The 21615-nt window shown below is 53.4% G+C and overlaps 1 protein-coding gene across 3 annotated transcripts; it reads right to left on the bottom strand.

The window, feature by feature from the left end:
- Positions 1-541: 541 nt before the first annotated feature.
- Positions 542-21369, bottom strand: MERTK (MER proto-oncogene, tyrosine kinase). Of its 3 annotated transcripts, none has more exons than XM_030023294.1 (19): positions 21263-21369; positions 17189-17552; positions 16794-16894; positions 16368-16541; positions 15208-15294; positions 14409-14524; positions 11732-11915; positions 11274-11425; positions 7982-8135; positions 7484-7637; positions 5989-6074; positions 5785-5880; positions 5399-5479; positions 4993-5085; positions 4731-4849; positions 3653-3762; positions 3293-3452; positions 2765-2901; positions 542-1109 (listed from the first exon to the last, which is right to left on the bottom strand). In XM_030023294.1, the coding sequence occupies exons 1-19, from the start codon at positions 21330-21332 to the stop codon at positions 599-601; spliced, it is 2949 nt and encodes a 982-aa protein (XP_029879154.1). In that variant the 5' UTR covers positions 21333-21369; the 3' UTR covers positions 542-598. The 3 variants fall into 3 exon arrangements, with proteins under 3 accessions (XP_029879154.1, XP_029879156.1, XP_029879155.1); XM_030023296.2 differs by having other exon boundaries at positions 7484-7604; positions 21263-21364; XM_030023295.2 differs by having other exon boundaries at positions 7982-8132; positions 21263-21364.
- Positions 21370-21615: the final 246 nt, after the last annotated feature.

The following is a 21615-nucleotide window of genomic DNA, read 5'->3' as shown; positions in this document are numbered from 1 at the left end:
TTCTCGGCACACGGCCGGGACAGATGGAATCGCTGCTGTCTGGGAGAAGGGGATTTCTAAGCACCCGCTGTTCCTGGTGGGGCTGTGCTTGTGATTTTCGAGAGGGATGTCTCGCAGCATGAAAACCCCCAGCGGGCTGTGTGGCAGGAGCCCAGACTAGCCATAGGGCTGCCCGTCGCAAAAGCCACAACAAATTGTGAAAAAGGGGAAAAAAAAAAGCTACACGAGGCTGGCTGCACCCTCGTCGTTTGGTGCTGGCGCAGCCTGGATGGCGGGAGGCCATCAGCACATGGGGTGGCATAGGGGGAGCTCACCTGTGCCCGCACACCTTGGCACCGTCCACCCCAGCCACGCTCTGACACCCCTGGGGGGGTCAGGGGCCGCCCCTTACCTGTAAGCCGTGGGGAGCTCAAATACCAAAGCCTCCCACTACAGAAAAACTAATTTTTTTAGCATTTAATTACAAACCACCCTGACTTCAGCCCAGGAAAGAGCTCTGGGGAAGAGCCAGACTCCGCCATGACCACCGTGCAGGAAGAAATAAAAGAGACGACTGTTTATTAAAATATACCCTCTCTGTCCTTTTCTCCGAGCCCATTTACACCCCACTCTGTGCAGGCTCCCCCTTTCCCAGCAGCACTTCGGAGTCCTCCGTGCAGCTATCGGCGCAAGGCAGCTCCGGCACAAGCGAGCTGCCAGCGGGCAAGGTGCTGGCCTGGGTCCACTCTGAGACCTCGCCAGCCATCCCCTTGGGCAGCAGCGGGACGTAGGCCTCCTCTGCAGGGCCGCCAAGCGGCTCCTCCAGGACGTACCTCGTCCCCCATCGTTCGTTGTGGTGGACATCCACAGCCACCAGTGCCGTCTCTGCTCGGGGGCAGCAGGGCTCGGCAACGTCCCCAGGGTCCAGATCAGAGTCCGCTTGGGGGAAGCCTGAATCCTGGGTGGAGTCTGGGCTCTCCTCGGGCAGGCTGGTGTTGATGTAGATGATGTCTCCGGATCCCCTGACGGCGGGCAGGTTTTCCAGCAGCTTCTCCAGATGGACCTTCAGCTGTGAGAACGTCGGGCGGGTGTTGGGGTTGGCTCTCCAGCACGCAGACATTATTTCATACCTGTAAATCAGGCGACGAGCATGGTTATTGCGGAGGATGTTGCCAGGCACTGGGCTAGGGGACGTATGGGGGTTAATTCCCTGCTTCTTTCCAAACTGGGTAAGCCCTGAGCCGCTTTGCATTGAAACAAAACAAAAATAACTCCCCCCGCTTAGGCTGTTTGCCCAACGGCATGGATTGATCAGCTCAAGCTGCTGTTGGAAGTCTTTTCTGGTGCCTGGCACTCACTGAGGGCCAGGCAGAGGCAGCCAGCTGCAGCCCTGTGATCTGCTCCCCGGGGGAACATCCCAGTTCTGCTCCCAGGACACCGAGTCCTTCTCTTGTCCTTCCTGCAGGTGCCTGTTCCCAGGCTGGATGTCAGGGCACACTGGAAACTCCCAGCACCTCCCTGCAAGCACGTCACTGCTGGGCATACACTGCCTCCCCTGCCCTCTAGCAGGCTAGTTCCCATAAAAGGTTTCTTTGCCACTTCCTTCAGAGACAGGCGTTGGAGAGGGGCCTTGTAGGAACCATTGTGTGACTCCGAGCCATGGGGGGGGTTAAACATTTTCGGCTGTAACGGCACCAGAGAAAAACTCAGGAAGAAAACGGGAGAAAAACCCTTGCTGAGCTGCTCAGAAATGCAAAGTTTTGAGGTTTCCACATTTTCCCTTTCCAGGTTCATAGATTTTAGGCACTGAAGAGTCCTGGGTAACTACACGGAGTTTTGTGGGGCAGAGATCATGACCAGCCAAGACCTTCTGGCCAAAACTATCTGAATAAAAAAAACCAAACCAAAAACCCCTGAAAAGTCTGATTCCTCCACCACGAACTGCAGAGGGCACTGCTCCTGTCCCTGCAGGACCAGTGAGGTGACCTCGGTGCTTCCCACCCACCCCACGCAGCCGGCTGCCAACAGCTCAGTTCCTCAGCCCTCTGTGCCAGCCCTGCAACCACATCGCTTTCTCCTGGGATATTTGTTGGGATTTCTGTGCACCTGTTTGCCTGGAGTTAAGAAGATGCTTTTTCATCCCTGGGTGATATGCTGCTCTGCTCTGGGATCTGGCTTTCATGAGGCACGTCAAAACTTGGGAGATCATGCAAATATTAAGGGTTTTGAAGTTTTTGTTTCTGTGCTACTTTCATTTAAAATTTGACCCACACCATTCCGGCCAGCTTTCCTCTGAGAGCTAACCTGCATGTGCATTCTCGTAAGCTCCCTGCTTGTCAACCCCACAAGGAAGAAAAGGTTAAATCCTTGCCATTTTTTTAAAAATCCAGTCTTTAATAACTGTTGTTTCTGAGGGCTGTGGGAGAAATGGAGGGGGTGAAGCAGAAGGTGGCTCCTCCCTCTCCAGCACAGACCCATCTTACTCCACTTGGAGAGGCAGGTTTGCAGCAGGTGGGAGCACGGGCATGCCGGAACGGTCTTTAATTGCTCTGTGATGCACAGCTTTGCAGGCTTTTGGCCAAATTTAGTACTAAGCCACAAATCCACAGCACAAGTAGTTGTGTCCTTAAAGAAAGGACATCAGCAACTGAGAGCTGCAAAGCACAAAGAGTAGCACCCCACAGAAACCACCTCAGCTAAGGGCAAGCGATGCACAGGTCGTCTGCAGGCAGACGGAGAGCAAACAGGCTGCACTACAGCCCAGAAACAGGGTTACAATACTCACAGCTCATCCAGGCAGTCCTCGGGCTTCTTCAGGCGCTGCCCGTGGAAGAGGTACTCGTAGATCTCATGGTTCTGCACTCCTGGGTAGGGCGTCATCCCTCGGGTCGCTATCTCCCACATGGTAACGCCAAATGCCCACTGCGAGGACAAAGGGAAAGCACGCTGAAAGGACATTTCCAGGAGGAATGAATGAATCTTTTCATGGGGAAAGGTCACTGCCAAGCATCCACTGGGCCCTCGCACAATGCTAAGAGTTGTCACTCCAGTCCTGCCCTCCCCAAAATTGGTAATAATAAGCAATGCCACAGAAGAGGCGAGCGGCCCACTCAATAAACATATTCCAGGATGCTGGGCAGGCAGCAAAAGGTCAGTGCGTCTCGTTACCAACAGCCTCCTGCTCGTCTGGCTTTGCACTTCCAGGGTACAAGAACAAGTGTAACAAAGTCCAGCAAGGGTGGACGACTCAATCCAGGGATCAGTCCCCATCTCTCGCCTCCTGCCGCCTGGCTGCCCAGCCACGTGCACCTACCACATCGCTCTTGGTGGTGTAGACGCGGTCAGCCAGGGACTCGATGGCAATCCACTTCACTGGCATTTTTGCTATTCGGCCCTGACGGTAGTAATCACCACTGTAAATCTTCTTCGACAAACCGAAGTCTGCCACGCACACTGTCATATCATCCCGTAACCTGTCAGGCAGAAACAGGGATGGCAAGATAGAAAGGTTTGACGTGCCAAATTCTGAAGCAGAAACCTGAGGCTGAGCTCTTTTCCCATGTCTCTCAAGACCAAGGGAGGTTTTATTGAAGGAAGCGCAGTCATGCTGTAAACCACAGGGCTTCCACTGGTGCTTATCTATCCAGGATGAAGCAGAGGGAAACAAACTCACATGCAGTTTCGAGCCGCCAAATCCCTGTGGAGAAAGTGCCGACTGCTCAGATACTCCATGCCCAGGGCGATATCGACCATGAACTTCACCAGTGTCTGCAGGGGCACAAACTGGGAAGGGAAGGTTCGGGTTAGACAGCGCAAGCCCTTTGGGAAGCATGTTTGGTTTGATCTGAAAGGCTTCCCTGTCCAGGGCTGCCGGCTGACATCCTAGTGGTCTCACTGGCCTTGGAGAGCACCAGAAGCCCACAGCAGCAGCCACTGTGGCCCCTCTCATCCCTATTGGGCTAAGGCCCTCAGACTGTAAGATTTATTGAATCACAAGCCTGCAGGAGCTGCAGATGCGGGGACAGTTCTTTTAGCAATAACCCCAAGCACTGTCTGACAGGCTGTGCTGCTGGCCAGAAGAGCCCGTCGCAGCAAACCACATCTCGCTGTGGTTTGCTGTAGCAGTGGATACCTTTCCCATCCCCGTCTCCTCCTTCCACATCTCTGGAGTGCAGCCTGCAACTAGACATTGCTTCCTTCTTGCCTTTCCCACTGGCTGCCTTCAGATCATGTATTTTTGGCTAGAAAACAGCTCAGCAGAAAAGGACCCTGGTATAGAGCAAGTTGACCATGGTTATAGAGCAGTGCGCATTTGTGCCAACAAAGGCCAACCTTGTAGCATGCTGCACTAGCAAGAGCGCAGTCAGCAGGTCAAGAGAAACTATTCTTCCCCTTAACTTGGCACTGGTGAGGCCACATCTGGGTGCTGTGTCCCATTTGGGGCTCCTCAGTAGGAGAAAGACATGTTGGAGCAAGCCCACGGGAGACCACTAAGACAGAGCTGGAGGAGATGGTGTACAAGGAGGGGCTGAGGTAGTTGGGCTTGCTCAGCCTGGAGGAGGGAAGACGAGAGTCTCACAAGCTTTTGTGGAGCTGGATCCCACCACTGCCACCTGACAAAGGCAGGAAGCAGGACTACAACCAAGTCCTCTTATGTTCTCAAAAAACAAAGGCAGATTTGTCCCCAAAAGAGGCACGGTCCCACCTTGCTCCTTGCAGACTCGGGGCCCTCTGCTCCCCGTGCTCGTTACCTGGGGGGCCATCTCCAGCCGTGAGCGAAGCAGGAAGCTGTGCAGGTCACCGTATTTCATGAATGGGAGAATCACCATGGGCCTGGGGACCTGCTGGGAGCTCAGCTCGATGCACACGCCTGGAAAACATAGACAGGTTGCACAACCCTGTGCGCAAAGGCATCACGCTCCCCCCGCAGACATCTGTGCGGGACCCGGACACTCCCCGGTCCGGCTCCCCAGCCCAAATCCCAACTGGAGTGCAGGGAGCGACAGCCCATACCTAGGAGCTTGATGACATTGGGATGGTCGAAGTCCTTCATGCATGCTGCTTCACTGAGGAACTCTTCTATCTCCCTTTGTGAAAAGCTATCCACTGGGAAGCAGAGAAAAAGGAGGAGGTTTAAAAGCCCAAGAACTTTAACACCCCAAATCACTGCTGCCATCTCCTTTCACAGCACAGCTCCTGCATGGGTCAGGGGGAAGGCACCACTGGCATGTCTCTGCCATCCTTGGCTGTCTGATATGAGTGCCCCTTCCTGACTGGCACCAGGAGCTGTGGCAGAGAGGCCAGCATCCCCGCAAATGGTGCCAGGGTGCAGAGAGAGCACCTCAGATGGGTAGCAGGAACGCCAGCACCCACTAGAACAAATAACGTCAAGTTCTGTGAGGCCAGGGTGATGACTTACGCTTCATGGTCTTCACAGCCACCTTCTGCGGGGTGCCTTCGGGCTGGCTGAGATGCCCCTCCATCACTGACCCGAACTCCCCTGCACCATGGGAAAGAAGCAAGCACTTTATCCACAGCCCAAAGCACCACCCCTCAGGACACCACTATATCCTCGAATATCTGAAGTGCTCTAAGATGGAGACCTCGTCCCCAAAAGGCTACAGGGGAGGCTTATGTCTCACCAGTGGCAGAAGGAGGACATGAACCCAGGGGTCCTGGCACTTGGTCATCTTGACCCACCACCTCCCCCACATCCCCTGGGCCTGGAGCTGGGGGATGATGTAGGTAACAGTGGCAGTCCCTGCCCTATATGTCCATCCCCAGCTCCCCAGCCCCAACGCTCACCCTCTCCCAGGACCTTCCCCAGGCTGAGGGCATTTCTGTCCACGACAACATCCTGCAGCTTCTGCTGGAGCTCGCTGCTGACGCCCAGGCTGCCCACTGCGGGAGAGGGGAACAGGAGCTCAGGTCACCTCCAACCTGCAGACATATTGCTGCTGCGATATCCCCATCAACCTCCTTGCAGAGGGATTAAAAAAATATACTTACATGTAAGTTCAATGGCTCTCCGGCAGTAGGACTTCTTGGCTGTGTAGTTCACTGCCAGCTCCAAGTCATTACTGCTGAAAGCGTTCCTGGCGGGACAGAAACAGACCCTGCTGGGCCACGTGCGGCTGCTTCTCCTCCGATGAAGGAACTGCCGCTGCAGGGGCAGGCAACCACAGTGCTACTGGGGGTATCGGTAGTAAAGGAGGAAATGCACATTCACCCTAATCTTTTTCATTTCCCTCCTACTGGATCAGTGCCATTGCTTACAATGTCCGAGCAAAACAGTCACTTGATAAACAAGGCTGATCTGTCAAGGAGTGAGTCACAGAGGTTTTTGGGGGAGGAAATGGGATACTCATTTCCTACTCAAAGAGCAGTCTGTACCAGTAGGAATATGGTGCCCAGATCTACCACCTCCTAAAGCGATCTCTTGCCCGATGCACAACTCCAGCCTGTCAATGCTCCCTGTTAGCATGTGCAACCCCCATTGGTTAGCCAAAAAGAAACTAAAGGAAGCTTCACACCATGGCCCCAAAAGGGTGGTGATGGGCATGCTGCTGGCAGATGCTGTGCAACCCCTCTGGTACAGGGCCGTGCAGAGGTCCAGCTCCAGGGAACAAAACCACAGCACATGCTCAAGAGCTCCCAGGAAGCTAGCACCGCAAGGAAAGAGCAACAATGCTACACCAGTTAGGAAAGGCATCCTTACATACTACCAGTTTCCAAACTGGGATGGGGGTGGTGCCATGGGAGATGAGAGTAGGTGGGATTCCTTCACCAGCTCAAGAAACTCCCTTACTGAAAAGATGCTCTTCCAAAGTAGTTAATTATATCACATTTCCAGTTTGGCAGCGGACACCCAAGTGATAGCGCTTATAAGAGAAGCTGCTAGCAGCACAGTTGTTTAACAACACCAGTAGCACAGGGCAGTTAAATGCCACTTAGAAAGTCACAAGGGTGAGTGAGTAGCGTTGGCTTGTTGTAGCAGAAAACAGCCCTTTGTCTGCATTATTAAAACACCACTTATGCAGTCCAGTGGCAGTCTCTCTGCTTGGCGGGGCTGGTGCCACACTTAGCCATGGGACCAAGACAGATCTGGCCTGTGACGAAGCAGGAGGGGTTTCTCTAGGCCACAGGCCACAGGATATTATACATCTCTGCTCTCTCACCTCTGTGTGAAAACGCTGAGGCCACCCTCCCATACCAAGTTGCACAAGCTTACTTCCCCTTAAAAATAGGAATAGTGAGTGGAAGGTGAACTGCTGGGCTAAGGAAGGGAGGGGAAGTACCGTCACTGCAGTAAAAATACACTTAGTCCCTCACCACAGGCGTAAAGAAATGCCATCTGTGGCAACGACATCAGTATTGGAGACAGAAACCTTGTCCCAATGTCCAGCATGGGCTGCTGGCCATCCGCCCCGCCTGCCCGTGCCCCACGCGCCTGTGACCTGCTCAGCTCAGGGCACACCTGCAAGCTGTTTTCCCTTCAGCTTACCCATATTTTGTTTCCACACATCTCTTCTGGATGACCACAGACAAGCAGAGGATCAGCCCGACAGCAATCGTCCCACAGATAAAGCCCAGGGCTACGATAAAGGAGTCCGCATTCCCAGACGCTGGAGTCGAAGAGGGAGCTGAGGTTATTAATCCTAAGAAGATATCCCATTAATGGAGCTGGTAAAAGAGTCAGCCTGCAGCACCCAGGGATTGGGGGAGGATTTCCCAGGGGCTGAAACCAAACCCACTAAAGCCCAAAGGGTTACACAGGAGAAGAGGGCATGAGGACCAAGGCTGCATGTGGAGAGCAAGTCTCTCCTGGCCACCAAAGCACGCCGAAGGTCCCAGATTCTTGCCCGATAGCCTGGCTGACCGGGAAAGTGTCCGAAGGAGGATGGAGAGATGCCAAATGGCCTTGGCCAGGCAAGGAGAGTGTGCTTCCCCATCATCCTCCCCTGCACCCACGCCACACTGGCAGGGATGGGCATCTCCTTACCGCTGCCAGGGATGAAGACCTCCACTGGGCTGCTGAAAGGTCCCACTCCCCCTTTGGTGATGGCAGCCACACGGACAGAGCAGGTGGCATTGGTGGCCACCACAGGCAGGATGGCCACGCTGGTGTTCGGCTGGGCTTCAGTGGAGATGTTCTGCTGGAGAGAGGAAGGGAAGAAAAGCCTGGGCTGGGGGAGACAGCGGCCCATCCCTACAGCAGGAGGGAAACCCGGAGATTTATTGAGAATTGTCTCCTCAAACTTCTGTGTTGCTTTGCTTTCACAAGCCCAGAGGAAATGCAGCACCAAACTATTTACGGAGAATAATAGCCCTGCCTGCAAGTGCCGGATGGGATCTGGAAAGGGGCTGAGCAGGGTTTCCCATTCAAACCTCATGCCACTGTCGCTCTTTGCTTGTCAACAGCAGCAGGACCAGCAGCCTGAGCCAGAAAAGAGGCAGGAAAGCGATCTCGCAAGGAAGGGGGAAAGGCATTTCATGCACTGGCAGTAACATGGATTTTGACCCCTAGCCTTCGTTGCAGTCGGCTTGGCCAGTGGAGGCTCGTGCCCCTCTTCACTGCCGGCCAGGGATGCCCACGGCTCGTGCCACTCAGCACCCACAGAGCCTCGGCGCTCGCCACTGCCGCTCCTCCACAGAGCATCTCTGACTGCTTCCACCCGCAGCACTCCTGGCTTGATCGTTCAAGTGCCCAGCCACAGAAAGCAGATCTTAGGGCAGATATTTTCTGACTGTGGTTTTTCTGTCAAGCTAATAATATTTCCATTTTTAAGGGCGTGTTTCCTTGCCTGGTAACATGGCAGGAGACAGCATGCTCCCTGACACAGACCTTTCTCCTTGGTAAAAAAACAAGTGAGTCTTCTCCTGCAAATTCCCTGTTGTTTCCTGGACTCCTTCAGCTGAGAAAGCGCCTGCTGCTGCTCCCTGCCGACCCCCAGTTGCAAAACAGCTGCCCAGTGGTACCCAAAACATCTGGTGGGCTGCTGTGGCCAGCAGAGCCCAGCTCCTTACCCTAGCTGAACATCACGTGGACGAGCAAAAGCAGCAGCCGAGGGGAATCAGTGGGCAAGGAGGAGGAAATTGGAGGTCCTCAGAGGGAACCGGTTTCTGTTCGTAGTCATAAAAAAACCACAGAACTGGATGTGAAACACGCCCCAACCCCAGGAGCGTGTCTGCACCATTGGGCAGCGGCGTGAGCTGATACCCGCTGCTGTCTCCGCTCCCACACTCCTGCTTTCTTCCCACCTCATGTTCACGCCATCCTTCGTTGGAAACGCACACGAGATCTCTTCCCCGCTGCCAACTTAAAAATGTGCCGGGATCCTTTCATATTGCATATGGCACTGCTGTGTCATCTGAGGACAGAGCCCAACTGATATCAAACAGACCGTGGAGAGCATGAGCACACTGGCAAAGCAGACAGTCATTCTGGCAGGACAGAACTGCCAAAGTTAATGTTTTTTTATGAGTCTTGCGGTAGTTGAGGAATTTCTTCACGTACCAGCTCCAGCAGCCTTGGGTCAAACAAGTACTGCTGGTTTAAGAATGAAATAAAGCAACTTTTTTGAAGTTTTTAAAATAGTTTTCAAGCTGGTTGTGGAGAAAAGGAGGCCTGCAGGTGGCCCTGCTGACACAGAAATACAGGACATGCACCCCGCCCCCCCCCCCAGCCTTTATCATGCTGGGGTTGTTAAACAGATGGTTATTTTGGGGTATTTCATATTTAGCCTGCCCAGGACCAAAACTCAGAGACTTTATTTCTGAGAAATCAGAGCTCCACTTGACAGAGAGCACGTTGCTCTTGTGCTTCAGACTGTCCATCCGCTCAGGGGATCCTTGGGGGTGCATGGGGGAACAGGGCACTGCACCAGCCCATGGTGCTCTGCAGAAAGGTTACGGCACAGGCTCAAGCTGTTCCCGTGCCTCTTAATTCTGCAACAGCCCTTATAAAAAGGCGTGCTGGCCCCTGCCCTTGGCTGGCTCTGACACGTATTTTTGCCTTCCATATAACCTGGAGGCTGACAAAACAAATCAGCAACAAACACAACTGCTTCCTTCGGTCTGCAAGGAGCCAGGGTCCCTTGCACAGCTACCTCCCTCCTGAGCTCATTCCCCACTAGAGGGGTTTTTTGAGCCTCCTGAAAGCCAGCATTAATGAGAACAGTTATTGACCAGGAACCCAAGCAGAAATTTCACCCCATAAGCATTGGACTGGGGAAATTTACAAAAAACAACAACAAAAAAAGACAGTCTCCCAGGGTTTAAAGGGCAAGTCCTGTTTTTTGCTTTCTGCTTGAGAGACGACAAATATGTCAGCATTTTTTTTTTCCATGCTAGTCACAAGACCATAATATTGTTTCCCTGACTTCACTCGGTCTGGATCTATACATGCTCTTTTTCAGAGGCGCAAAAGGAGAACAGAAAATGCAGCATCCTGCAAAAAATAGGGCGTGAGTCACTTTTTCCACATCGGATTCAGGCTGTCAGTGCCTCTCTGTGCTTTCAGCCTGGGACAGAGGAAGACCAAACCACAGTGCAGAGGCGACAGCTGGATACATCTGCGCAATTATCCAGAGGCTCCCTGACCACTGGCAGAGGCTGGACGGGATGCTCTTTTGCCCAGTAGCTGAGATGTGCCAGGACTGCCCGAGAGGTCAGGCCAACCTCGCCCTAGCAAATTCCTGAAGGCTACTTCCCAAATCCTGGGAAAGGCAAGCAAGGTTGCGCCAGATGACTTCATACGCTCATGGACAGGCCCTCAGCCCCAAAATGTTCCTTGAGCTATGAAACTCTGTGCCATGGCTTTGCAGATGAGTTAATGCACGGAATAAATCCCATCTGAGTAAGGAACAACTCAAAACCCAGGGAACGAATTCTCCCAAACACCTTATGATTGACTCCATTGCTGAAAGTGCCAAGAGATGCTGCCAAACCTTGACTGCCACTCCAAAGGCCATACCAAAGATTGTCAACACCGGGAAGAGCATCTCAATTCTACTTTAGAGAGTAGGAGCCGTGGTAGCACACTTCTTGTCTCCTTCATGCAGAACAGCTTAGTCACAATATTAAAGACTTAGAGCATTACCATGAGTTACATAAACACACGAGAGAGAGACTACTTGTATTAAAAAAGCCCAGATGAAAGCACAAGACAGCAGACAAAATAAGCTCAGAAAGAATATACAGAAGCACCAAGATCAAACTGGACATCCCTGCTTGATGCCTGCCGGGATTTTTTCTAGGTTTTAGCCATTATTCCCCATTCCCCCATGACTTACCAACTCCTTGGAGTTCTGCCACCTGTACCAGATGTGATAGCCCTGCAGTTCCCCATGGATCTTTCCCAGGGGTGGCTTCACCCATCGGATCTCCACGGAGGAGATGGATTCATTGAATGACACTGTGACGTTCAGTGGTGGGGTGGTCGGAGCTGCAGGAATCAAAGAGAAAGAAGGTGAGGGGAGCCAGGTGGATGGGTGCAAGGACACAGTAGGCCGCTGGAAAATGAGCTGTAGCTCATTCAGAAAGCACACTGTATTTCCTACAGCCTTTACTATTTCCAGCAGGTGACCGCCCATGGGTAAATTTCCTTTCCCCAATCAACAGAGTCGAGATGTCCCACCCCGTAAGCAACCACGACTCTGGACCAGCATCTCATCCAGAGAGTCCTGCACAAAGCACAGCTGCGCGACCAAGGCAGGGAAACCCTTCTCAGTCTTCACTACTCATTTCCTACCTCCCTCAGTGGTGCTGGCGGTTATCCAGGGGCTAAATGCCGACCAGCCGACTTCATTCCTGCAGGAAACGCGGATGTTATAGTCTGCCATGGGCCCCAGCTGCTGGATGTGATACACGTGGGGAGGCACTGAGGTGTTGAAGAGCAGAAGTGAGACGTTGCTTCGTGGAACAGCTTCCTTGACCTTAATTGAAAAATCAGTCCACAAACAGGGATTAGTCAGCAGCAACCTGCAGGGTGAGATGCATGGCAGGAATTTTACATCTGTAAACAGGATCCGGAGCCCTGCCTCCTTCCCTGTCTCCCATCCAAACACCGGCAGGGCCTTGTTCCTGCATGCTGGCTCGTCTCTGCCGAGCAGAAAGCTGATGGCAGGCCATTCACGGAGCCAAGGGCAAGGACTCCAACAGACGCAGAGAAGAAAGAGTTACTGTGGGGACACAGCAGAGATGTGTGAAATCACCATCACTGCAGAAAGGAGGAGGGAGGGGTGATTTGCTCTTTCTTGTGGCACGGAGCAGAAGGAGCACCCAGTAACATTACCAGGCAGTGAGTCCCAAACAAACAAAGTCCTTTTTCGTGTAGCACATCATTAGACCGCAGGACTTACTGCCATCAGATGTTGCAGGACTAATCACAGACCTCGTCAGACTCCATCATTACATTTAGCAGCATGGATGAATTCAACATACCAAAAACAAGTCACGCTTTTTACACAAAGAGAAGTTGCTCTCTCCCCAAAGGGCTGGCTATTGAGCACCCATGTAGCTGCCCACAGCCAGCCCTTGCAGTTCTCCAGAAAGCATCTCATTTCGTGAGAAGCACCATGAGAGTGCCCTGGGCCGGGACGGTGGAAGGAAAGAGGGAAGAGCAAGAAGGAGGGATGCCAGCACAAGCGAGACAGTTAACTCGGAAGACAACCCACAGGATGTGTTTCAGCATGAACCACAATCAGAAGGTCATACAGTCCTCTCTAAAGCCTCTGTGCATGGTTTTGGGGTGGCAGGAGACCTGTCCTTCTGCTTAAGCAACAAGAGTATCCCCCTGGCTAGCTCAGGATGCTCAGGACAGTCTCAGCACCAACACCAGCAGTATTTGCCAGCCAAAATGAAAGAGAATAGCCTTCAGCCTCATAAAGCTGAGAAGATCCCCAAGCCACTGCTAGATGCTTTGAGGGAGGTGAACAGTGATCAGATGAATGTGCAAGCCAGTCCTGAAAGCACCACTGGGACTGGCTGTTCTCCTGAGCATGAGGCCCAGCTCGGCTATCTCAACCCTCAATTTGTCTTCTGGAGACAGTCCATCAAATTAATGTATTTTTTAAAAAAATTGGGCTTTTTCCAAACTTAGTTTGAACTTGGCAGGTGTGACAGCAACAGCTTCCCTTTTAAGCACCAGCGTGCTCAGAAATGAGTCACTTGGTCGGTGGGCCATGCTACCCTAGTGAGGGGATTATCAAAGGGGACAGGAGCAAAAAGGCTTAGTCACAGCTGTGTTTTTGCCAGAAATCATGTCTTGTTTTCCAATTCAAAAGGCTATTTCCTAATGACAGACCGTGAACGTTAAGTCATAGGAAATTCCTTGGCTCTCCACCCCACTTCCTGAGCTCCAGCTGGAAGGCAGCAGTGGATGTGGCGCTAATATTAGCTCTGGTACCTTTCCTCCCTGTAAATCCTTTCACTTTTACCTGGCTTCAAACATCGCCTCTCTCCACGTGTTACCTCAGCCAGAGTATAGGTTAGCCAGTATAAAAAACATATCCACAGGAGGGCAAGTAATGGGCTTGAACTGTGAAACCCAGCAAAGTCAAACAGATAGAGCAGGTGGAAACTACATGCAGGGCTGTACCCATGGGGATGGCATTCCCTGACTTGTCCAGGAGACATGCAACCACTCAGCTCCTTCCCAGTACAAAGCTCCACCTCCAAACCCCAGTGGGAAGGCTGCTTGGTCGGGAAGTGTTTGACCAGGCGGCAAAAGTAGGGACAAGCATGTGCCTGCAGCAACTCAAGGCTTGCAAAGTCTCCCAAAGAGCTACCTGGAGCAGTTCTGGGCATCTCTCCATGAAGAGTCATGACAACCTGACTGTCTTGCCCGAGGAGGGTGATTCTTGCGGCTCACTCCCGCATGCTTCACAAGCACGAGCCCAGACGGGCTCTTCCAGGCAGGTGGTTTGCCTGTTCCCATCCCCCCTTGTTTCTCCCCCCACTCAACCACCCCGCTCCCAGGACAAAAGCCTGCTTCACGCTCCCTGCGTCAGTCTCTCTGTGGGACACCTTCCACCAACTAACCCCCAGTGCAGTGGGCAGAGCAAAGCCGCTTTTTGTAAGCAGACACCACCAAGCTGGTCTCCAGCAGCTCCTTCCAAGCCTCCTGTCCACCTTGGCAGTGCTCCGGCTACCCCAGGTCCCAGTGCCTGTGGACTGCTTGCTGCCCAACTTGGACTCCTCAACACCATGCTGCCACAAATTCCCCAGCCACCTGGACCACAGGGTGCGGGTGGGACAGCGTGCCAGCTTCCCCTTTTAAAGCCACTGGAAAAGCCCAACTCAATTTGCCCAAACCAATAGCATGGTCAAATCCGTGCAGCTCATGCCAAACAACACTGATTTCTACCTGCCTTGGAGTATCCGTGTGACGGGAGGTTGCAGGGGCAAGGGGAGTTATGGATGCTTACCTGGACACTGCAGCTGTTCAAGGCAGAGAATGCATCAAAGCCCGGCACCCAGGATATCACAATACCGTGGGCCGTTCTGTTGAGGACATGCACGCTGGTGGGTGCAGATGGTATTCCTGCAGGGAAAAGCCAAGGGCAGTCGGTCAGCTGGAGGCCTAAGCACAAACGTAGCACGTCTGGCTTCCCTCTGGCAGCTCTCAGGGCTCAAACCAACTCTGCATGAATCCCAGGTACTGCCCTGGCTACAGCCGCAATGGCATCCTTTATCAGTGTACCGCGGATGTTTCAGACCACCAGACAGGGAAGGAGAAAAAAAGTCATTTGCAGAACTATTTTGATCATGTTCTATATTTGTGAGCTGAAACAGCACTCTGGGTTGCTTACAGGCAATGACATATTTTGGGGAACACCTTCCTTGCATTGCCAGTGGCTCCCATCAGGAATGTCGAAAATTTCCACCATTTCCTATGGAAAATTGCGAGCAACGCCCTGGTTGTGAAGGAAGGAAAAGAGTGATACAGCTCTTCCGAAACCTGCTCTGGGGTTGACAGTTCTGCTTTCAAATGTGATTTTTGGTGCTTCCTCCCACAGCGGTGATACTGGGATGACAGAACCGCACTGGGTGACTGTTCTACTATGTGCATTCCACTTGATTTTAAATATAGTTTTAAAATGAGGAAAAATAAGTACGGGAGTCCTAAAAACACTAGAATGAGTGCTTGGGAGTGTGGAGACCAGGACAGCTCCTTCTTGGACACATGTACTCAACAGGTAAGGTGAGCATCACTTTCCCTCTTACCTTTCACGTTGACCTGCCCCGGGTTGGAAGCAGTCAGCCCTTTACTGTTGTGAGCCTCACAGCTGAACAGTGTTGTTTCATTAAGACCTGCAGGGGGAAAAACAAGGGCCTGTTCACTGGACCTGCACAAAACGCCCAAATCGCACCAATTCTCCACCTGCTGCTCACCGAAAACCCTTGTGGCTTCCTTTCTTGCACTGTTGCTTTATTTTTTTCCAGCAACACAAAAGACCTTCTATTTAGCACTCATCGCTTCCCTTCGTGGCATTTCTGTGCTGACTGTCTGGGGGCGACCCCCGCGATCCAGCTCACCCACCTTCCACGCCGCGAGCACGAGCATGCCGTCAGTGCCATCAGGACAGTACATTTCTATGGCACCGTTGCACAACCTCCTGAGTAAGCATTTGTTTTGTGTTCAAAAAGGGAAAGGCAGAAAGCAGAAGAGCCCACCACCATGGCTTGAATCAGATGACTTATTGCTTTTCGAAGATTGCTCAAATCTCCCAGCTGATAATGGAGAACGACTGGTTTTGGGGGCCAGTGGAAATTCCCGAGTGCAGACAGCTGCTTGTTTCCCCTGCGGTGTGGGCATGGCCTGTGTGAGATGACCCCGGGCAGCAACAGTGCTCAAGATTTTCATCTCATGGAAAGGACTTTTACTGGAGGTGCAGGGTTGTCCCTCCTGGGCACATTGCTTGCTGCTGCTGCAAGGTGAAGGGCTCGCCATGGCACGCTGGACATGCCGAGCGTTTGCTCACACCAGCAGCAATGCCTCTCAGTACAACAGGGCTCCTGGGCCAGGAGGGGGACTGTTCAAATGACCTGACCTAGCATGTGCCAGCCGGATGCAAGAACATCCAAGAGGAATGAGTCATTTCTTCCGGCTTTCACTGCCTTTTAAAGCCTGCCTTTGGACATCAAGACGAGTCAGTTATAGTCCGGCTGCTAATTAGCTAGTGGCCTTCTCCTCATGAGCAAAGCAAGAAATCCCTCCTCTCTTTTGCCTCTGCAGCAAAACTGTGATGGGTTTTATGTTACATGAAGGACTTTTCTCCCTGTGCTGCACCAGGCTGGCATGGAGACACCTTCCCACCCAGCCCTTCCTGGTAGCCACACAGAGGTATCCCAGCTGGCCATGGCAAGGACACTGCTGGGCTCACCTGGCACGGTCAGGACTGACGGGGAGATGTGGGGCTTTTCATTCACTTGGATGTTGTTGCGAAACCAGTAGATCTCCACAGGCTCTGGTGGGCCCACGGCTTGGCATGTGAGGTTGAAGGGACTGTTCTTGGTGACATTCAGCTTCTCGGGCTGACGAATGAAGTGTGGGAGCCCTGCATGGACACAAGCAGAGAAGCAAGAGATTCAGAGAGCAACAGAGATTCAGCAACACAGCCCTATCAACAATCCCAAACTGTCCTGCCAGGGGCTATGCCCAGCTCCGGCAACAAGCCCCTTCCCATCCAGGACTCCGTTTCTGGGGGACAACTCACAGCTCCCAGATCACGGTCCCTAGGGCTGTCACTCAGACAGGGCACAATGCTCCACACCTCCAGCACATCTGCCCTAGCCCTCCTCCAGCTCACCTTCCAGCTGCACCGAGATCGGATCTGACACCACCTCAGTGCCAGAGATATTGAGTTTGCAGACGTAGGAGCCGTTATCCGAGCGCTGGGCGGCAAGGATGCTGCCAGAGAGAACGGAGACCAGGTCAGGGCTTTGGCAGGGAGCCTTGCCCCACACACGGCTCCTGCAGGAGAACATGGCAGTAATGCCAGCCTGGGTGTGGGTTTCAATCAGTACAAACCACCCCACAGCACACACCAAGCAGAAGCTGGGCTTGCAAAGCCAGGCTTTGGGGACGCGGCAGCACCTGCCCATCCTAGTTCCAGTCCCAAGCCCCTGCAAGCTGCCCAGCCTCCCGTCCCTCCCCAGGAGCCGACGTGTAGGGCATTCCTCCAGGAAGGATGGCATCGGTTACCTGAAGGTGGAAGTCATTGCCACCTCCTCTTCGTCAGCAATCTCGAAGTGGCTGGTGGCGATGCGGTCCAGCACGTGCAGCTCCCTCCCATCCTTCCACAAGGAAATGCCCGGGGTCTCTGGCCTGAGCAGCAGCTGAGGTACTTTGATGGAGCAATTAAACGTGACATCCTTGTGCTCATTAATCACGATGTGTTGCACCGTGGGGTTAAACTTAATCTGTCCTAGAGAGCTGGCTGAGGGCTCGTCCTGGGCCTGCTCTGGGCTCTGGTGAGGCCAGTGACCAACAGTGGCCACGCTTCGCTCGGGGCGGTGGGACTCTGCCGACAGGTATGGCCTTAGACCTCGATTTTGGTCAGCGTTGTCTGCAAGAGAAGACCTTGGTTTTGTTACCCCCAGGCAGCAAGTGCCCCCCTCCAAAACGCTGCGAAGCCCCACCGCTTTAATTAATAATTAAAGGCAGTTCATTTACAGATGCTCCAAAAATTCAAAATCTCTGAGACCTCTCGTAAGAGCCCCAAGAAGGAAACATGGAGATGGGGACTGTCCCAAGACTGACTATGTATGAGCAGCACCTCCAAAAAAAGCCTTTTAAAAACAAACGGGAGCAGCCCAGGCTAAAGAAAGTGCTCAGCCACTTCTCTTTCAGCAGGGGAGAGGCAGGAGCTATTTCTGCTGCATCGCACCCCCGGGGACTGGAATATAAAAGGATCCCTGGGCAGGAGGAATTTGGGACTTTACTCCACTAAACCCCTTTCAGGGCCTCATCTCAAGCATTTTCAGCTGCGGTAGAGAAAGAGTCCCCGGCAGGGATTTCTCTGATTTTAGGCTCTTTGCTGGTAATGCTGCTTCTTTCCCAGGACAGGGTGAGCTGCTCTGAAAGAGGGAGATGCTCTCTGAGTCAACTACAAACGTTTTTGCTAAGCTAAGTGCCTCCACGGAGCTGCTTTTCTCAGGAAAACAGCTGCAGACAGATGAAGAAATGCCTTCAGATGGTGTGTAGGAGTGGGCTGCTGTTTAGTGTTGTTCTCTCAGGGTCTTTTCCTAGACATTTTTCCCAAGGGAAGGCTATTTACCCGCTCTTCCTGAGGTCTTCGTGCCCCCATCTACAAACCACCGAACATACCCAGTGCTGTAGCGGCGTTTTCCCCCTCCCTCCCACCACTTCCCACCCCAGACACGAACAAGACGAAGAGCAGCTCCATGTAAAGCAATTCTCCCCAAACCAACCTGTGTATTTTCAAAGAGATAAGATATAGAGAATATAGCACAAGTAGATGCTTTTACTAGACCCTTTCCGAGCTTCCTGAGGCTTTCACAGGCATACAGAAATCCCAAGCAGAGTGGTAAATCTCCCTTGCTGCTTTCAGCAAGCAAAGGCGTTGTGCCAGACAGGAATTTCAACTAAATTAATTTGCCTCTTCTGAATAAAAAACTGTTCACAATTTAAAAGATAATACTGCAGGTAGAGAGCACAACCTTTTCATTTAAGCGGAGTTCAGCTGAGTTTGTTTTGAGGCAGGTCTTAGTCCTCAAACATCAAACAAGTTTTTAAAGCTACGTCATTACTATTGTGAGTAATGAGGCATGAACCTAGTGTGCTTTCCCGAGAGCCAAGAAACACAACCTAATTTTGAGGCTGGATATATTCCTTTGCTAAATTGCTCAGTATTTTTAACCCTCAAGAAATGTTACTTCTAGACAGAAATTTGAGAAGGGTTTTTGAGTTCTGCCCGGTCTGGGGGTGCAGAGGAAAGCACAGGGCTCTCCCTGGCTCTCACACGAAACAATGGGTTTCCCTTTCAGAAAAAAAAAAAAAAGACCCTAAGCTTTTCCAACCTGCTTCCTAAGCTTTACCATCCCAACACAAACAAAGGCCATGTGACTGCTGCAAAACGCAGCCGACTGCCATTTACTCGCAGGCCGGGTCACCAGCTCTCAAACAGGCAGCTCCAAAAAGATTTGCCAAATGCAAACAAGCAAGCAACCCCAAATCCCCTTCCCTCCCTTGCTCTTCCCAGAGGTTACCCAGGCTGGAGCCACTCGCTGCCTGGCACTATCCAACCTCAAACAGCTGTTTTCATGCTTCATTTCGAAGCTTTCCAGCTCTGGCCAGAGCAGCTCCCCCGGCAGGGACCCCTGGCCGGGGAGGACATGGATGCATGCTGGCGGTCCCTGCCCTTGGCAGGCACTCTGCCTGCTCTGGGATGATTTCTGCTCCCCCAGGCTGCTTCAGGTTTAAAGGCAAAGACCAAAGAGGATCTTAGCCTCGTTTTCTACACTGATGAAGTGGAAAGAGGTGTTTGCTGGCCCAGGAATGAAATACTTTCCTCTCTGACTCATGTGACAACAAGAATTTCTCATATCCAGCACTGCCTTTGGGTATCCCTTCCATCCCCAGCTGTTTGGGATGTGGATATCTTCACGGTGTCTTTGAAGAGATCTGCCCAGTGTGGCAGGACACCCCTTACCTGTGTCCAGAGCGATTTGTTTAGGCTGGCTCTAAAAGCCCACGCCAGAGCCAAGGAGCTGAAAGCAGGCGTGCCTGCGTGAGTGCCTGTCACACTGGAGCAGCTCCCCTCGCTTACCGCAGCTTGGCCTGAGGGAAAAGCTGGCATGGAAATAGATCCACTTACAAGCACAGTGCTGGTCTCTTGAAACACCTGGGATCACAGCAAAACTAAAGTGCTAGCAAAGACAGATCTTTCTGTGCAGCCCAGCAGGTCCCGCATGCCCTTCTCCATTACTAGCCTGGAGAATGGAGTTTTAACAAGAAAATCTGCCCGCTATTAGAGGCAAAATACTTTATTACGGACAAAAAACAAAGCAGGGAGTTGCACACCCCGCAACTGAAACAGCAAGTAGTTCTGCTGCAGTCCCAGTGAGGAAGGTATTAGAAAACACCCAGGTCTGCCAAAAAGCTCCCTACATCCCTATCCCTGGACTTCCCATTACTGGAAGTAATTCACCTGCTGACAACAGCTTTCTGCTCAGGCACTTGCAGAGCATATCTTTGCACCCGGACGGGGCAGGAGGAATGAAGAGCCCCTGCCTGCAGTTTTTCCTACCTCATCGTCCCCTGGGAGCTGTCAGAACTGAATTTCCCCTGGGGCCACACCTGACTTCCAAAGAGACTCTCAGGGTTCAAACACTTTTTGTATAAACCAGTCCAGGATTCTTGGTTAAATCCACAGCGAGTTCCCCTCACTGCAGATTCCCGCAGTGACAGAGTCAAGACTTTTGACTCCACCTTGCCCAAAGCAAACACTGGCATTCCTGCCTTCCCTGCTAAACCCCATGTGCACACCGACTCCGAGACCGCCCAGCATCCCTGAGCACGGGCTACAAACCCACAGCACCTCACAGCCTGCGACCAAACGTCGGGCAGCCCTGATGACGGCACACTTTAAGTCCAAAAACTACGTCTATCTCTTTGCATTTCTTTTTGCAGGTAACCAAGCACGTGGAGCTGAAAAGCCAGCAGACTGACAGCACTGCAAAGTGCAGCCCTGTGCCACAAACCACGGTGTTTCCCGGTGACTTTTCCCAACACCGGTACGCAGCTGGCTGACGGCTAATGGGATAAATCGCAGACCCGCTGATCTGTGGCAGCTTTTGGTCCCTGCCTGTCGCAGTGTCCCCAGCAAGCAGAGGCACATCACTTCAACAAAGTGGGACAGAGGCAGAGCAGGGGCAGAGCCGTGTCCCAGGACAGCAAAACTCGTGCTCTCTGGGGCTGGCAGAGAGGTGCTGCCGTCAGAGACCCCCAGCGAAAATCACTGCTGAGCTTCCCCCCCAGGATTTAAGCTTCGCTTTAGTCTGCAGGCCCAGCGAGCAGGAGAGGGGTGCGGGGGGCACTGGGGTGGCCACACAACACCCCGGCCGCTGGCAGGGTGAAACGAAGCAGCATTTGCACGTAAAATGCCCCGGACGAACACCCCTCGCCGGACCTCCGAGGCGCCCACCGGCACCGGAGCAGCCCTGCCATCCCCGGGCCGTCCTGGACGCCCCCAGCCCGGGAGCACCCTCCGGGCTCCCCCTTCCTCCCCGCCCGGCGCCTTCCCCGCAGACTCACCGGCTCCGCCGCGGGACGGGCGCAGGGCCGCCAGCAGCGCCCAGAGCAGCGCCCACCGCCCGCCGCCCATCGCCGCCGCCGCCACCGCCACCGCCGCCACCGTCCCCGTCCCCGCTGCGCTCCGCCGCGCCTCGGCGCCGCCGGCGCGCTGACCGCCCCGCCCCGCCCCGCCCCGGCCCGGCCCGGCCCGGCCCGCCCCGGCAGGGCACCGGCCCGCCTCCCGCCCGCGGGGCCTCGGCGTGGGGCGGGGGCGGGGACGGGGACGGGGACGGGGCAGCACCGGGGCACGGTGCCCTGCGCTCCAGGGCTTCGGTCCCGTCCCACAAGCCCCAGCAAGGGCGGCCCGGCAGGTG

This window comes from Aquila chrysaetos, chromosome 8, assembly GCF_900496995.4.
Source record: "Aquila chrysaetos chrysaetos chromosome 8, bAquChr1.4, whole genome shotgun sequence".
Taxonomy (NCBI): domain Eukaryota; kingdom Metazoa; phylum Chordata; class Aves; order Accipitriformes; family Accipitridae; genus Aquila; species Aquila chrysaetos.
Note: the sequence above shows the minus strand (reverse complement) of the source record. Positions and strands in the feature narration are given on the sequence as shown.

Bases quoted from the DNA above. Each gene is read 5' to 3' on its own strand.
- MERTK (XM_030023294.1), bottom strand. From the start codon at position 21,332: ATGGGCGGCGGGCGGTGGGCGCTGCTCTGGGCGCTGCTGGCGGCCCTG. The intron at 4,850-4,992 runs GTATGGGCTGTC...TATGTTTTCCAG, and splicing joins CAATGTCATCAAGCTCCTAG to GCGTGTGCATCGAGCTGAGC. The intron at 3,763-4,730 runs GTAACGAGCACG...TTCCCTTCCCAG, and splicing joins GGCTGGAGATGGCCCCCCAG to TTTGTGCCCCTGCAGACACT.